Source organism: Molossus molossus, unplaced genomic scaffold (genome assembly GCF_014108415.1).
Source record: "Molossus molossus isolate mMolMol1 unplaced genomic scaffold, mMolMol1.p scaffold_m16_p_20, whole genome shotgun sequence".
NCBI lineage: Eukaryota > Metazoa > Chordata > Mammalia > Chiroptera > Molossidae > Molossus > Molossus molossus.
The window spans coordinates 52,318,796-52,336,083 of record NW_023425356.1 but is presented as its reverse complement, the minus strand read 5'-3'; the positions used below and the strand labels follow the sequence as shown (position 1 = coordinate 52,336,083).

The window sequence follows — 17,288 nt, the reverse complement described above, 5'->3', positions numbered from 1 at the left end:
CACCCGGCCACAGCGCCTGCTGGCCCCCAGGGAGTAAGGGCCTCCCTCGGACGCTCGAGGAGAGTTCCCAAGCCCAGGGGAGCCTCAGGACCAACCACTGGGGCACAGCAGGGCCACCACCTAGGCTGGCATTTCCCAAGGCATCCAATGCCAGGCATGTCGCAGCACAGGTCCGAGCTCCGGACCCACCCCCATCTCCAAGGCCCCACAGGGGCCCTCACAGCACTCAAGTGCTCTGTATGGTCAGGCAGTTTGGGGAAACAGGGATTCGGCAAAAAGACCTACAGGCTTGGAGTCTGGAGACCTACTGACATCTGTGACGTCACCAAGGGCAGCGATGGCTTACTTCTCCCTTGATGCCCACCCCTAGGTGCAGAGTGAGGCTCAAAAGGGAGGTGAGGGCCATCATCTCTGTAAGACGGTCTCGGTGTCGTGAGGGTGGCCAGCAATGCTGGAGGCTGCAGCTCTGAGCCCAGAGCAGGCGGAGCTCCTGGTGCATGTGCTGGGGACACGGGGACATGCTCCGCCAGCTGCAGGACACTCGGCCCAGCTCCCCACGGAGTCTGTGCATGGCCCAGAGGCCGGTCATCCACCAGGGGACACCTCCTGCGGCCCGTATCCATAACCCCTCCTTCAGCTCACGTCCCTGACGCACTGCGACACACATCACCGCGTGGGCCCTTCGCCTCCCCCTCCCCCCCAGTCCACCTCTTTCTTTTCTAATATCGGCTTTTCAAATCACAGTGTACCTTCAACTAAGATGGATGGACGAACACATGCAATACTGAAACAGCAAATATACCCGTTTAAATGGAAAACACTTTAATTCTCTGGGTCTGCTGGTCTCTATCCATAGCAGTATTTCCTATGAGATGCAGAAAACCTCCCCGTTCTTTCTCGCGTTTGTCCCATCTCCCCAGGGTCCCAGTGGACAGAGACCAGGCCTCACAAGAGACTTGGCGTGTGCCCGGGAAGGAGCGAACACGTAAGCCCTTCTATGAGCGCACGGCTCAGGAGAAACGCGGGGCATGTCCGGAAAAGCTGGAGTGCCACCTCTGCTACCCGCGTCCAGTCTGCGTTGTCTCCTGTCCTCAGTCCCAGACACGACTGTGTTCTGTCGTGACTGAAGGCACTGAAGTCTCAGACCTACGTCACTCTGCAGAGGACAGCCGGTCCCATCCCCCCAGCTTGTTCCACGAGCCCTGTCGTCCTGTTTCCATGGTCTGTACTTCTGTCTGGGGAACTGCAGGTTTCGTGTGGACCCTCCTCGCCCATCAGACGTGCCCTGGCTCAGAAGCAGTGACCGCGGTCTCTGCGGCTGGTGTGCGGCTCTTTGGTGGCGCGAAGCCTTTGGTGGCGCGGGACGAAGAGGTAAGCGCTCCTGCAGCTGCCCGAACCCTCCACAACGGCCTGGGCAAGCCGAGCGCCAGAGCTGGTGACTAGGAAGGAGGTTCTAACCATCCTGTCCGTCGGAACCGGGACCCCACCGGACAGGCTGGGCCTAGGCTTTCAGAGGCCGCGCACACCAGCGCGTCGAAGGCTCAGCACCAGGGTTATGGCTCGTGTCTCCCAGCCCTTGGTGGCGCCAGCGCAGGCTGAGCCGGCTTCTCCAGGACAGGCCGGAGCCGTCGGCGGTCGGCCAGTTCTCCTCCGAGCAGGGCTGTCAGCACACCCAGCCGACCCTCACCAGCCTCTTCTGCGTTTCGCTGCACACGAACGACTGTTTTAGAAATGCCAAGATGTATGGGTGCCAGTGGAATGGCACTGTGAGAACAAGGCCTCGCCCCAGCCAGGTGGCCCTGGAGAAGACCAAGGAGATGCCGAAGGAGCCGTCTCCAGAGGTTGTCCAAGGATCCACAGAGGATGGACCCACGTGGGAGGCGGGGACAGCGAGGCCAAGCAACCTCCCGTGACGGGCCAACCGTGAGTCCCACAGCGCGGGCTGAAAAGCTTCGACAACAGTCAGTCAAGGAAAGTGGAGACCGTGCGACACTGACGGCTGGATGGAGTCAGGGACTCAGGGCTGGACGGTGAAGCAAGAAAAGTTTCTCCTGCGAGAGAAACGAACATTTAAAGAGCACACCGACGTCTCGTGCCCGGAGAAGGAATCAATACTGTGGGCTGAGCTCAGCTGGGAGGTTCTTCTGTTGGTCTTGGCTGGGCTCCCTCGTGCGTCTGCTGTCAGCTGAGGGTTGACAGGCTGTCAGAAAGGGGGACAGGGAACGGGGCCCTTTTCTCCCATCATGCAGCAGGACAGCCGGGCTGGTTCACCCGGTGGTAACAGCAAGGGTCCCCGGACAACAGGAGAGGACACGCCCATGCACGAGGATTTTCCAAGTCTGCTTGCATTGCATTCGTTACTGGGCCACCAGCCAAATCAAGTCACCCAGCCAGTGCAGACTCAAGGGGTGGACACTAGGCTCACTTCTGGATGAAGGGGAAAGAGTGTCCGTTTTGTGCAATTTACACTAATTACAAAATCCAAAAAGATCTAACTTTGGGAGGCCTATCATTTAGGCAGTGGTGGGAATACAAAGTTCTCCTCTGGAAAGCAAGATCTCTCGCAGTAGCCACTGGGGAGGCCATGGTGCACGGTCATGTCTCGGGCGCCCTGGAATGGCAGGGTTTCTGGGCAGAACCCACGCATGGTAAGCGCACAAACCCAGGAGGCTCACGTGGACTTCACGGGGACGACGGCCCACGTCCCAGGTGTAATGAGAACATACATTCTTTTCTTTCAAATTCCTGACTTCGTTTTCCTTTTGCTCCTCCTTCTTCTTCGTGTGCACACTTAAGTATGTATCAAAGGCACCTGACACCTGCCACATCAAATGCGGAGGGAGGCGGGCTGTGTGTGTGCCCCACGCGGGGACATCCGGGCGTGGGGAAGATGGAGAGCCCTTCCTGTCCGACTCAGCCGTGCTCAGCAGAGAGAAAAAGCGCTTATGTTCTCAGAACAGACAAGGAAACACCACGCAGACAGCTTTCCAAACAGGGGCAGACTCTCTTCCATGTGGTTCGGGCCGCTCCTGGACTGTCATTGAGAACAGCAAAGGGAAGTGATGGGGACTGTCCAGCAGGTCGCAGTCACTGAGCCGACCAAAGGCCTTGGGACTTCAGTGTGACAGCAGTCGCAGTGAGGGGCTGGGCGGAGAGGGGAACAGGTGCGCCTGGCCAGCAGCTGTCCCGGGCTGTCAGCAGATCCACAGCAGTAACAGAGTCTCCGCCTCTCGGCACGCACAGGTGTGTGCTGGGCAGAGGCCTGTCCTGGAGATCGGCCGTCCCGAGCTACCTCCATGTCAGACTTGGGAAAGAATCCTGGTTCGGCTAGGAGACCGGGCAGGATGAGCCCTGTGGTGAGAAACTGCCCGCGTGTCCTCACACAGTCACGTTCACGATGTTTCCCGAGCGGGACAGATGGGCACTGAGGTCTGGAATCGGCCTCGCTTGGTCTGCCCCCATCCCCTGCCAAAGCGCAGATCAGTAAACCTTCCGAGGTGGTGGCCGGAGAAGGTCCCGGGCCTGCTGGCTCTTGGATTTGTATCTTGTTCCCGTCGTCCACTTCTGATTTTTTGTCGTCCAGAGAGAGGTCTCAAACAAGCGTCAGACCACGAGGGACATCCTGGTTGGAAAGTCACTCTGCAGAGGGACAGAAAGAACCCAACGTGAGACCACGCACTGGTTAGAGACCCACCACCCACCCAGCACAGCACGTGGTTCTGTGGGCGCAGTCTACGACCTGGTCCCAGCTGGCACAGCCTGACTCTTGGACATTTCACAGGCTTATAACTACTGTTCCTAAGCCTCAGCTGGTGCCGAAGCCGACATACACCTGTAGAACTTAGGTCCCTGGCCACAGAGTAACTTCCCACGCCTCTGGGATGGCTACAATGTTCAAGTTCCCCACCAGCTCCGCGGACGCTGCACACGGACCTGCCGTCACCTGAGAGGTCCTTCCCTACTCCCAGGACATTGATCCCTACATTGTCCTCCTTCAAGAAAGGGAGATACTGGATTGTTCTGGAAGGATAAGTGATCACGACAAAACCTTCTTCTGTCCGTGTTCTCTCCTCTACGACACTCTTAAGAAAACGTCCGACTTGGAGTCGTGAGAACAACGGTGGGCAGGGTAACTGGGGGGGGGGGGCGCGGAGAGTGGCCTGGGGCACCTGAAGTGGACGTCTGAGATGGTCCCCCCACGTTTCTCTGAGGCCCAGAGCCCACATGTGGGGCTGGCTATGTTGCGGGCCGCTCTCGGCATTTAGAGAAAGCAGCAGGAGACGACCTAAGGCCACTTACGCAAGAGACAATGCCCTGGGCAGGGAACAAAAGAGTCCCTTCACACGTGCAGGGCCCAGTACACAGTTTCCACTCAAAATGTCAGAGGAGGGAAGGAGTCGTGGGCTCCTTCCTGAACAGCAGTGGCTGCTAACCTGTGGGCCTTGACCGTCTGGGAATTTGATGTGTTACACACCCTCGCCGCGGAGGGGCGCGCCTCCAGGCATGCGCAGAGCGTTCTGCACGCAGGCCTGCAAACCCACCTACGCCCTGCGCTGGTGACAGCCAGAATCCCTGATGCTAAATGCTGTTGACTGGTCCCTAATGGCCCAAGGCGCTCCATCGACACACCTGCACGGCTGCCTTATCCAGTCCCCGGCCCGGGTACTCACCTGCCTGTCCCGGGAGGAGGGAGATGGGGGAAGGCCAGAAACCTGGGTTCCCTTAAGTGGGCCCCCCAGCCCCTCCCCAGCTCCCCCAGACGTTGGGGGCCACCTGTCTGCTCCCCGCCGCTGGCCACCCCAGGCCCTGGACGTGACCCTGCCCAGGCGGCCCGCAGCCTCACCGGCTTCTTGGCGGGCTCCTTCTTCCGCCTCTTTTCCGAAGTGCCCTGGGCGGAGAGGTCCCGGCCGCGGTGGGACGGCCTCCGGGTCAGCTCGTGCTCGCTATAGGGCGGCAGGGCGTCGTCGGGCGCGTCCCCCTCGTCGCTGCCCCTGGGCGCGCGCGCCCGGTAGGTGGCCGGCGACCAGGCGTAGTAGGGGGCGCCCCGTCGGGAGGGCGTCTCCAGGCTGCCCCCGCGGCTCGGGTGCTCGCAGGCGGCCGGCAGGCTCACCAGCCGGGGCAGCGGAGCGTCCTCGGGGGCCCAGGCGCGCTCCCCGTCAGCAGAGGGCTCGCGGCTGCGGCTCCGCGCCCCGAAGTACCGCTCCGGCGAGTAGCCCTCGGGAGGGTACCCCTCGGGCGGGCCGTCCCCGAAGAGACCCCCACGCGCCCGCGACTCTGCGCGCTCGAAGCGGCCCCCGGCGCGGGCGTCGAGGCCGTTGTCCGCCCGGCGGGACCGGGAGCCGTAGGAGTCGGCGAAGGCGGCCAGCTCGTCCATGGACACAGCTGGCACCCCCGTGGCGAAGCTCTTCCGCGACAGCATCTCCGACTTGCAGCGCTGCTGGCTGCGGCAGAGGGGACACGGGTCAGGCGGCTGGGAGGGCGAGGGACACGCGTCTCCCGGGTGCGGAGACCTGGTCTGAGCCCCGCCCGCACCTCGCACACGTGGGGTCTCCCAGCGTGAAGGGGAGGCAGCCTGCCCTCTCATGGGTCCTGGGGTTCAGCATCACAAGGGAGCTGGGTGATGAACCTTTGTGATCCTGTGGTGGGGCCTCCTGGGCATTGTTACGTGACCTCAGTGACCTCGGGCTGGCAGCCACGTGTCACCGCTCACACCCGCAAGCCTCCGTGGGTGGTGTGGCTTGCAATTCACACGACTGTGGCCCACGGAGCCCTGAGATACTTGGTGCTAGACAGGCCTTTTCTTCCCTGCGAACTGACTGACCAGTTACCTCTTGGGCGCAGGCCAGGGGGACTCCTGCGCCGGAAAGTCAGCAAGCAAGACAGTGTCCACTGCCCTTCAGGGCGAGGGCAGGTGAGGCAGATGCCATTCCGTGGGAAGCGGCCACACGGTCCGCCTCCCGCGTTCATCAGCTGAGTGACCCTGGGTGAGTTCCTTAGCCTCCCTGTGAGTTTCAGTGTCCCCAACTTAAAATGGAGACATTAACAGAACCTGCCTTTTGGAGTCATGACAATCCAATGCAACCGTGTAACGTGCGTGACATCGTACCTCCCACAGCACACGTGACAAAAAGCAGAGGCCGTGGGATCAGCGTATCAGAAGGGAGGGGAAGTGCCGAAAAGGTCCTTGAAGGGGTGCACAGCAGCCCTGCCAGAGGGCTTGGAAAGGGGACTTCTACACAGTGTCACAGTCCCCTCGCTCACTGACTATGGGAAGGGGGTGATCTCATAGAAACACAACATGGCCCTGGCCAGTTTGGCTCAGCGGTTAGAGCACTGGTCTGCGGACTAAAGGGTCCTGGGTTCGATTCCAGCCCAGGGCACATACCTCAGTTGTGGTTCGTCCCCGGCCCCAGTTGGGGTCGTACAGATGGCAACCAATCGATATGTTCTCTCACATAGATGTTTCTCTCCCTCCCACTCTGTCTGAAGATAAATGTAAAAATATCGAGTGAGGACTTAAAAAAAAAAAGAAAGAATGTGTGTGGCCGGATAACCCAGAAAGTCAGACAGAGGGGTGACCTGGGACGAACAGCCTGGGACCCACCCACCTTCACTCCTGCCCCTCACGCCCAGCCCAGAGCTACCCCCGCGGCCCTTCACCTGTGCCGGAAGCCGTCCCGGTCCTCTCTGCTGTACTCCACGGCCGAGGGCCCCCGGCTCGCCCCGCTGCTGCCCCCCACGACACCCGACCAGTAGTCCGTGCTGCTCTCCAAGTCCCGGGACCCAGGGAACTGCTTGCCGCGCGTCTGGTGGTAAGACTGGCGGAAATTGCCGTCGTCCTCGTGGAGGGAGCTGAGTTCTGAGATGGTGTTGTTATCTGTGGGGACAGAACAGGGCATGACAGAGCTTTCCACCTGCTCGACGGGACGCGACTAAGAGCAAGGCCAGGAGCCCCTGGGAGCTCCCCGCAGGGCCCAGTCCTGCTCTGTCCAGGGTGGTGCAGACCGAACTAGCGGGGTGTTCGCGGCTGGCGGGACCTGGCTCCTGCTCGCAGCTCACTCGCCCACAGTGTAGGAGGCTGCAGCCCTGCTCTGTTCTTGGCTCGGAAACAATCGTGACAGCTCCACCTAAGGCAGGCTCGCGGAACGCGGGTTCCCGGAACGCAGGCTCCCGGAACGCGGGCTCCCGCAGCTGCCTCCTCCGAGGTCTCATCATCTGTGTTCAGTTGTTCGTCGTCTTCTCGCATATTCTGGGATGAGCCATGCTGACTCCAGGATGGCTGAGCCAGAGGGGGGAGAAGCCCCAGACCCCAGTGTCTTCCCTGCTGTTGGCTGAGTCCCGAGATGGGTGTTCAGGGCCAGTGCCACCCCGGGCCGTCGAAACCCCCATGCCCGCCTCCTGCAGCTGGGCTCATCCACAGAGCATGGCGTGCACAGGGCGCAAGGGACGGGCCCACCGTGGGTCTGACCATTCACCCCTGCTGCAGCTTAGCGAGGAACCTGGGATATCCTCTCCAAATCCTCCAAGTCCATTTCTGGAGCCAAGGTAGACGTCTTCCCTCCCCAGAGTATTCCAGGTGTGTGTGGTTGGAGGCCAGGACGGCTGTGTGGAGGTGCGGGAAGGAAGGGGTGTGGCTGTGCTATGGCCGGGGGCCTCCACTTGAGGTCCAGCCCCAGCCCCACACTGTAGAAAGGGGGTGGGGTCTGTCACAGCATTGTCATTTCCTAAGAGGGCCTAGGGAGCTGTTCACAACCGCATGTGTGAAAAGGACCAGAAATGTAATCTGGAAAGAAAAAAAACAAACAAAAGCCAAACCTACTTATTTATAGAACTTTGAAATGGATTGAATTTCGTTTTACTTGAAAAAAAAAATCTAGTTAATCTATTTGCAATGTAATTCAAGCCATTTGTTCCTAAAATCCATTGGTTAGAACTTCAAAATATTATCAAAATCAACATTTACAGCACGTAAGGCCTGGCCGCTGAGTGCAAGGTAAGCCAAGATGGGGTGCGGGAGGCACACACGTGGGCCTGAGGTTCCCCCTGCTTCTTCCCCAACAGTCCTCGAAGGAGCAGAGAGTTGTTGCTGTTTCCCACCCGCGAAGGGGAGGTCGGTCCTCCCCCATGGCGTGGACACGCCCCTTCTGTCTCCAGGACATAGGACTGACCAGGAACACCATGCAGTTGGGTCATCAGTTGGTTCTGAATTATAATCCAACTGTTAAACCTTTCTTCCTCTTAAGGAGAATGGACGTGTTGGTGCATATTTCAAAGGAAAACAACTCAGATCCTCTCGAAGAACATCTAGGACCTTTCTTTGCTCATGATCCCAGTGAAGTCCAGTCTCCTGGGAAACACCCGGAAGAGAACCTTCAAATGCACCAGGTGTGAGCATTGCCTTCAGTCACGTGTGACCGCTGAGACATCGCACTGGCCCAGAACTGTCCTCAAACTGCAGAGAGCAATGGAAACGTTCACGTCCCCAGAGAGTGAGGGCTCTCTCTGTGTTCCCAGTCCCCCAATGGACTGCCCAGGCGCACGCTCTGAAATGTCTGCCCGTTGAACGTGACCATCCTCCTCTGCTTCACAGACACCTGTAACTCTGGGACGGACAAGCAGACTCTTTCTGTAAAGGGCCACAGAGTGAATATTTTAGGGTTGGCAAGCCACACCGTCATGACTATTCAACTCTGCCACTGCAGCGTGAAAAAGAGTCGTAGATAATAAATGTGGGAACTGGCATGGCTGTGCTCCAATCAAACTGACTTACCCAAACAGGAGGCGGGACATCGGTGCCCTGGGAGCTGTGGTTTGCGGATCCCTGCACTGGGATCACAGACTAAAAGCATCCCGAGAGCAACCCTGTCACAAGGGGCAAGGCAAGGGAGGGTCCTACTGGCTAGCGGACCCTGGGGCACCGAATGCTTCCAGAGGGGACCCTCCCTTGTTGCAACCTGAAACCAGGAGCTCCACTCTGTGCTGAGATCACCAAGACCACCTACTCCCGCAGTCCACCCCAGGGTTACTCTGCTCTTCAGGATTAGAACCTGTCCAAGCCCGGTGACCTATATTCCTGCCTCATCTCCGAGCCTTTGCAAGCAGGTTCCAGGAGATCGGGTTCCAGTTCTGGCACCGGGGCCAAGGCTTGGCACAGCCTGGCACAGCCTGGCACAGGGAACTTCCCTCCACCTCTCTTTCCTCCTCTGTAGAATGAGTGAGGGAGATTCAGCGACCTCAGTTTCTTCTACTTCCAACCTCCTGAAGTTCTATGAGCTAGAAGGCGGTGGTCTCTGAGCAGAACATGCTACGTCAGCCACACAGCCAGCCACGGCTAGCCACAGTCTGCCACGACCAGCCACAGCCTGCCACGGCCAGCCACAGTCTGCCACGACCAGCCATGGTCAGCCACAGTCTGCTACAGCCAGCCACAGCCTGCCACGACCAGCCACAGTCTGCCACGACCAGCCACGGCCAGCCACAGTCTGCCACAAGTTTCCTGTGTGAAGAGCACAGGACAGGAGTCAGGACTGGGCTCTAGTCTGATTCTGTCACTTCAACCCTCTGACTTCCGTGTCCTCATCTGTACACCGCACAGGTGATCCAGGCCATCTCCGAAGTCCCCTAGGACCCTAAGAGTCTATGACCTTGTGACCTGCCAGGCCCTGAGGCCCATTTTCATCCAGGCAGCTAGGAGGTACCACGGCCCCCAGTGTAACTGAGAGTCACAGGGCTCCTTTCTGCTTGATCACCGACGCTCTGTCCCCTTCCAGGGATCCGTGACAACACGGTTACAGCTAGCTTGTCAAGTGCGGGCCATCTGCGTCCCTGACGTTCCCATCTGGAGCTGGTCTTTTTCTAGTCCGGGCAGTGGGAGGCTGCAGCAATGGCTGGAACTCAGGACGGATTTAGAGCCACAGGCAGGGGGCGGGTCTGTTGTCCTCGGTCCCCACACAGCTGCTGTAGGCTGCGGTGCGCCGTCTCCCCAAGTTCCATCGTGTCCTCGCTGGTTCCAGGGCGAAGAGGGTTCAAAGACAGAAGCGCGGTGCCCTCACTACCATGCCTGCCGGCGCCCCGTGGCGGTGAGCCAGCCCGCCGCACCCCTGCCGGCGCTCCGTGGCGGTGAGCCAGCCCGCCGCACCCCTGCCTGTGCCCCGTGGCGGTGAGCCAGCCCGCCGCACCCCTGCCTGTGCCCCGTGGTGGTGAGCCAGCCCGCCGCACCCCTGCCTGTGCCCCATGGCGGTGAGCCAGCCCGCCGCACCCCTGCCTGTGCCCCGTGCTGCTGAGCCAGCCGCACCCCTGCCTGTGCCCCGTGCTGCTGAGCCAGCCGCACCCCTGCCGGCGCCGCCTCTCCCCACAGCAGGTCACTTGGAGTCCACCCTGAAGAGGCTGTGTCAGTGGCCAAGTCTCCTGGACGGGGCGGAGTGAAGGGTGGGGCCCTGCCCCTGGCCCCGCCCCTATAGGCCCCGCCCCTGACCCCGCCCCCTACAGGCTTCACCTTGACAAGCGTGGCCTCCTGGAGCCGGCCACTCTGCAGCCCAGCCTCACAGAGGGACAGATGCGTTGAGCACGGTTCTTCCGCGTTCGAGGGGCCTCCACACAGCCAGTGGCCGGCCGGCCCTTGTTCAATGCCAGGGCCTCTCATGTTGGAAAACTGCACCCTAAGCTTCCACATGTGAGCCGTTCCCCTGACTATATGTTCAAGGAGGTGGAGGGGAGCCGGGCTCAACACATTTCCACCCCGGCACAGAGCCCCAGCCACGCTGACTGCCCCACGGAGACACCCCACGTGCACCCTGTGGGACACGCTGGCCCACTCTTCACCCCAGGAGCCGGGTCCCTCCCTCCTGCACACTCAGCTGCTTTCTTCAGGACGGTGCCCTCAGCACCCCTGCGAGTTCTGACCCCGAAAGTCAAAAGCTGCCCACGTTCGGTGACCCCGCCCCGTCCCCGTTAGCTATGAGTCCCTGCTTGACAGACGAGCACAGGACAGATGCTCACAGCGGCCTCTCAGCCTCCGGGCCGGATCGAACCGGGCCAGCTCCTTCTCCACGTAGTACAGGACCTTCATGGAGTCCTGCTCTTTGTCCGCCTGGATCCGGTAGCCTTTGCGAACTGTTGAGAAATGGACAAGCGCGTGAACTGACACATCAGGAGACGGGCCCGTTCATTTCACCAAGCACAGAACCCGGGTCCCGCGTGCACCAGCTCTGAAGTCGCCCAGCCGCGGTGACCCGTGTGGGTACACCTGAGCTCCGCTTCGTGCCGGGGCGCCCGGGAACGGAGGCCCAGCCGGTCCCAGCGGAGCCCCAGGACAGTACGACTGTAGTGGTGTCAGCCTCTGCTCCTGACACCCGCCCCCGTCGCTCCACTGAAAGTTCATCTTCTCCCACTCAGGACTCCCTGCGACGGCAAGACGCTCGAGAGAGACCGCTTTCTAGACTGAGGACACAGGTGGCGCTAGCCCGCAGCTCACACCTTCACTTGGGGGGGTACTTGTCACTTTCAAGCGGACACCTCCCCATGGGGACCCTGACAGGCGGCGCCCAGATCCCCTGCCTGTGCCGTGAGGGCGAACGTCGGGGTACAGGCGACCTACGCCTTGTGAGGGTAAGATGCCGACTACGGGGACGGGCGTGACGGTTGCAGTGTCCCCTCAGCATTCCCTCTTAGGGAAGTCAGCGCCGTATGGTGGACGCGAGGAGCTGGCTCTGTGGTTACCAGCAGGCGTTATTTTCAGGGTTTGATGACAGACAAAATGAAAGCACCGGAGATAATCCCATCTCCTACGTTCCTGTCACTCGTATTGTCAGGGACAAAGGCTGTTTGAGCCCCACAGCCCTGAAGTATCTAGTCCAATACCAGCCCCAAAGGCGGGCCCAATCGTCCCAGATGAGAGAGGAGAGGAAGGTGGGGAACAGAGCAACGAGGGTGAGAGGCGACGCTGAAGGGGCCCCGAGGACACGCTGGGGACTTGCCGATGCCCGACGAGGCCACTGTTCCTCGGGCCTCCCAAGGAAGGGACTGTTCTTGGCCACATCTCGTGGTCGAGAAAACTGGCCCAGAGGAACTTCCTGACTCGGTCGGGAACACTGGCTGCCCCAGGGCTGGGACCTGCTATCTGAGCGACGTCTCACCGGACCGGACATCGTGCCCGGCTGGGAGTCAGGACCCCAGGAGGAAGGAGAGGCAAGGGGACGAGAAAGAGCCCAGAGGAGGAAGTGCCCTTAGGTGGCGATGGCACTGTGGTCTGAGGCCTGGATCTGTGGTCCAGCCCGTCAGGACTCCACCACGAATGGAAGCAAGGGACCCAATTCCAACGTTCTCTGGGCCACAGTGAGGCAGCTACGCAGAACAGCCACGTGCTGGCACATGCCTCCAGCTCTCCGGTCCTGCTACCCTGCCCGTGGACAAAGCCCACGCGAGCCGTGTACATGGAAGACTAAAATACACCCTTCTGCAGCCCTCGATCACAGCCCTGGCACGGAGACGGGCACTGCCCGCCCACTGGCAGGTGTGCCGCTGCTCCGAGTGCACGCTGGGCGGTGCACACTCACCTCCAACTGTGCTGTTACTTAAAAAAAATTAATGACTCTCACACGTGCCGTTAGCCACTCCTTCTCCCGGAGGCTAGATCCATAATCCTTTCGCAGAAGCCGTTATTAGCAGGAATGATTTTTAGTATCAAGCGACACCGTCTCCCATCTCTGCAGGGGCGTTTGGAGTGCTCCAGACAGTTTAATTAAAATGCAATTATCCCACGGAGCCGCACTGTCTGTTCTGAGCAGTGACGTCGGATGGAAGAAGCACAGGGCCGGGAGGTGGGGAACCGGGTACCCCGCAGACATGCCATGGGTTTACCAAGGGGCCTCCCATTAACGGTGACCTCTGTGGGACTCAGTTTTCATGACTGTAGAAGACAACTCCTACTTCCCACCTTTTAAATAATCAAGTAGAGAAGAGAAGGCAGCAAAGGCCAAGTCCGAGGGGCAAGCCGAGTGCTCATGACCCCCAGGGGCAGCTCAAATGCTGCCCCTCTAGAAGGCTTTGCTTCTCGTCGCTGGAGAAGTCCCGTCTCCTCTCTCTCTGCCTCACCCCTAATTTACACGTCATTTGGTTTGAACTTTTATCACGGCCCTTAACATATTCGAGCTCATTTCAAGTTATTTGTAGAAGTGCGTCATCTTACCAAAGATGCTGGAGGGGCAGGAACCCTTCTCATCTGGTGTGGAAAACAAAGACCAAAGCTAGGACCTGGCTCTCCACCAGCAGCCACCTGGGAAGTGTGTGGAGCGGAGTGTCCTAAGCAGCGTGAATGAAGGGAAATCAGGAGCAGAAACAATGTTACAAGGGATAGGAGGGAAGGCAGGAGCCATGCAGGTGGTGTGTTGCAGAGGTTTGACCAGGAACGGAGCAGCAAGGGTTAGGTAAGTGTTATCGTCATTACTGACGATGATTTCCCAAGTAAAGACTAGCATGTTTGTAGGCTTTGGGGGAGGGGCCTGCTCTACCTGTAGCTGTGGCTTTGTCCCGTGTTCTTAACATGTGAAGCGCCGTCACGGTCAACTTCCAGTAATAAACGCTGAGATGGGGGGGGGGGGACTGTCCCCTGGCGGCAAGAGAGGGCTGCCACCCTCAGCAACAGCTGGAGACCTCTCGGCTAACTGCCCCTTGGGCTGAGCATAGATTGTCTCGTCATTATACCTTGACACTCCTCCTCAGATGGATGTGATTTGATACGAATACAGAGGTTCTTGGGGCTCTGAAAAGTCCCAGTAACTATTTCCAGCCTCCAATGAAGACAGCAGTGTTGCCTTTCAATCCTGGTTGGGTACAGAGACTCCCTATGTTGGATACTCTCAGCTTTGACTTCTTGGTTACATAGGCCCATGACGTCAGATACCTAAATCCTGCCCGGCCGGTGTGGCTCAGTGGTTGATCATCAGCCCCTGCACCAAGAGGTCAGCGGTTCGATTCCTGATCAGGGCACAGGCCCGATCCCCAGTGGGGGGCATGCAGGAGGCAGCCCATCGATGTTCTCTCTCATCGATGTTTCTACCTCTCTCTCCCTCTCCCTTCCTCTCTCTCTAAAATCACTAAAGAAGAAAAAAAATTAAAAAAAGAAACCTAAATCCCTCTCATTTGTCAGAAAGTACTGATCTTGAGACATTAAGCCAGGCAATTCTCCTTGCAAAGATGCTGGCGTTTTTTATGGTGAGCTCAGCTCTACTGCGTGCGCACTAGAACTCCTCTCGGGCTGGGAGGGTCTGGCCGCGTCTGCAGCATGCTCCGGAGCAGGTAGAACGCCAGAAGGCCTGTCCTGACCCGCCACGCAGGTGAGACCCGTCCTCCTGAGTGGGCAGAGGACAACAGCCTTAGCAAGTGCTGCCGTCTTTCCACTAACTACCCCCAGGAACACTCCGCTAGCCCATGAATTCCTTGAGGGGAAATTTATAAACATTAAATTGTTCTTGATTTGAAAAATAAATCAAATGGTGTCTGGTTGATTTTTATCTGGACTTTGAAGATCCGAGAACCCTGGCGTGCGGCAGTATTTTAATAAGCAATGCCGCAGACCGCTGGCCAAAGTCCACCGTGTTTTTGGAAAATGACACCCCCCACCCCCAGGTGGGGTTTCAGTTTAGGAAGGATAGATTATTTCTCTTTTCAGGTTCAGTCCTATCCAAGTCCTCCGGTTGGCATGGCTTCCGACGTGAGCTTGCCAAGTGTGCTTTTACCGGAGGGAAGATCAGGGTAGTCATGTTCATGCCACACTATAATTTTAAGCCTTTCTTATTGTTAAAGGATTTGAGCTCATACCTTTGACCCCATTAAGTCTCCATTATTTTCCAGTTAACCTCCCCCTTTACAGCCCCATGAAACATATAAAACTCGAAAAAGACGCCCCAAGGCAGGTGCCCCCGGACACAGCCTTGTTCCCCCAGCCTGAGCTTATGGGCTCAACAAGGCTGTTCACAGGTGACGGCACAGCTGCCAGGTGCACCGCGCCCCCTGTGTCAGCGCAGCTGCGGGGGAGGTGGTGCCAAAAACGTGCAGCCCTCCATACTCCTGCAGTCAGAGTAGGAGGACACGCCCTCCTTCGTGCCGGGACGGCGCTGCAAGGGCTGAGTGCAGGCCAGGTGGATGTGACAAGTGGATCAGAGCAAGGACGGTGCATGCGGGAGACCGCGTAGGGGTCACGCCCTCCCCCAGGTGGGGAGGCGGCAGCAGGGACGAGGAGGGCGGTCCTCGGGATGGAGGACAGGACACCGACTGGAGGCTCTTTGTCTGAAGCCTTGGTGACCAGCTGGATGTGGGAGCTGAGGGAGAGGATGAGAGGAAGGTCAAGTCCTGGCTTCTGGTTTGATAGTAGGTGCACAATGAAATGAGACCCGAGGAGGTGAAGGGGCCAGACAGCAGGCTAAGTCCGTTTCCCAGGGCCGAGTAGGACTGCCCGCCGGCCACTGGGTGATGACTGGAAGGCGGCTGGACGTGGGGACCGAGGAGCAGAGGAGAGGTCGGCGTCATCGGCACTCACAGTGGTGACAGCCTGGGAGTGGGGATGATTCCCCAGGGAGGGGACGGTGGACAGAACAGGAGCACCCACCTCTGGGCAACGAGCCCAGAACCGCCGGCCGGTAGCGAGGGGGGCGGGAAATGTCGCAGCGCAGCGTGGAGGGCAAAGCTAAGGAGTGGGCCGGGCGGCCAAGCTTCTGCCCCCTCGGGGAGCTGGCCTGCAAGGACCCACTGCACTTAGCGAGAAGACGGCCTGGTGCGCACGGGTGTCGGGGGCAGGAAGGCAAGGGCAACATGGAAGTTCGCTGCGGAGCTGAGCAGAGGACGTGGGGACACGGAGTGTTCAAAACTCCCAGGGGTCCGACAGGAAAGGGATGGGACGGACCTCAGGGGACTCCTGGGCTTCGCAGAGTGTCGGCATAGTTTAGTGGGAGGGGTCTGAGTGTGTTCTGAATGCTGATAGGAAGGAGACCCCAAAGAAGGAAGGCTGGAGAAGTGAGGTGGGAGTGGGGTGCAGTGTGCATTTTCTACAGAGAGAGCCCTGACGAGCTCGGGATGGGGCCAGAGCTGGGGGGGGGGGTGTTTTTACTGAGAGGTCCCCCCAGCCTCCACGAACAATGGGAGAAGGAGTCTCCCCCTCGGGACGCGTGGCTTTCCTCTCCACAGCTCACCACAGACACCTCTCAACTACCAGTGCTCAAAAGAGTTGTGGAATCTGAAAAATTACTGTTGCTAGGTGACTACCCCCAAACTGAGGTCACATGTAAATAGAGGCTAAATTTACATCTTTATACAGCCTTGTTTCTGCCTGATGCCAACGCGCTGTAGAGTAGTCTGCACGGAGCATGGGCTGTCAGTCCTTCGGGCCGTGGGGCCCTGAGGACAGATGTGCCCAGCGGGGATGGCAACTGGCCAGGCTGCTGTGGCCGACAGTGGTTGTGTGACAACCCCTTTTCCTCACTAAGAGAGCCCGATTCTGTTCATTTCCAAGGTCAATGGGTGTTTTGGCCTAAGAGATGAGTCTCGACTAATCCAAGCCAATGTGGTTTAAGAGGGGGCACAGGACACGCTCTCGCCAATAAGGTTGCAAGACGTCTGCCCTGCTGGTGTGGCTCAGCGGTTAGGATGTCGGCCCGTGAACCAGAGTCACGGGTTTAATTCCCGGTCCAGGGCACGTACGGGGTTGCAGGTTCAATCTCTGGCCCCAGTCTCCCCCCCCCCAATGTCTCCAAAAATAAAAGACTGCAAGGTGTCTGTGGGACGGAGGGACCTTTAGGAAAGTCCCCTCACTCTTGAGAACAGCAGCCCACAGAAGCAGCTTGTGTTTTCTGCCCTGAATGCATGTTGTCCCTGGAGCTGTCAGTCACTGAGGGACACGAGGGAGTACTCGAGAGGACGGAGCGAGATGGAAGGAACGAGGTCCCTTGGTGATGTCCCCTGATCCGTCCCAGTGGCCGAGCCCGGGGCTACCTCTCCTGGGCTTCCTTGCTGTGGAAACAGTACACCGTCCTGTTTTCTGGCCACGCCTACTCGCAGTGGTCAGTGTGGCCGGCCCCGCCCGGACGATGGAACCCAACAAGCAGGAGCTGGGAGGAGCTGGCGCGGGACAGGACAGCCTGCCAGTCTAGGAGCGCGGGTCATGTTATCACGAGGCTCGTGCACTGAATGTCCGGGGAGGGTGTGCTGCGAAGGAAGCACAGACTGGGGGACAGGGGAGCGGCCCTGCTGTGTTCCTCTCGGTCCTGTGTGTCCCTGATCACGGACTCTCACTTCCC

At 59.1% G+C, this 17,288-nt stretch overlaps 1 protein-coding gene across 1 annotated transcript in view; it reads right to left on the bottom strand.

The window, feature by feature from the left end:
• Positions 1 to 1,641: 1,641 nt before the first annotated feature.
• The window catches only part of ILDR2 (immunoglobulin like domain containing receptor 2), a 48,421-nt gene continuing 32,774 nt past the window's right edge, over positions 1,642 to 17,288 (bottom strand). The window contains 4 exon segments of the mRNA XM_036272012.1: positions 1,642 to 3,639; positions 4,844 to 5,441; positions 6,661 to 6,877; positions 10,999 to 11,112. Of these exon segments, the coding sequence (XP_036127905.1) occupies positions 3,604 to 3,639; positions 4,844 to 5,441; positions 6,661 to 6,877; positions 10,999 to 11,112 (965 nt within the window). The 3' untranslated portion in view covers positions 1,642 to 3,603.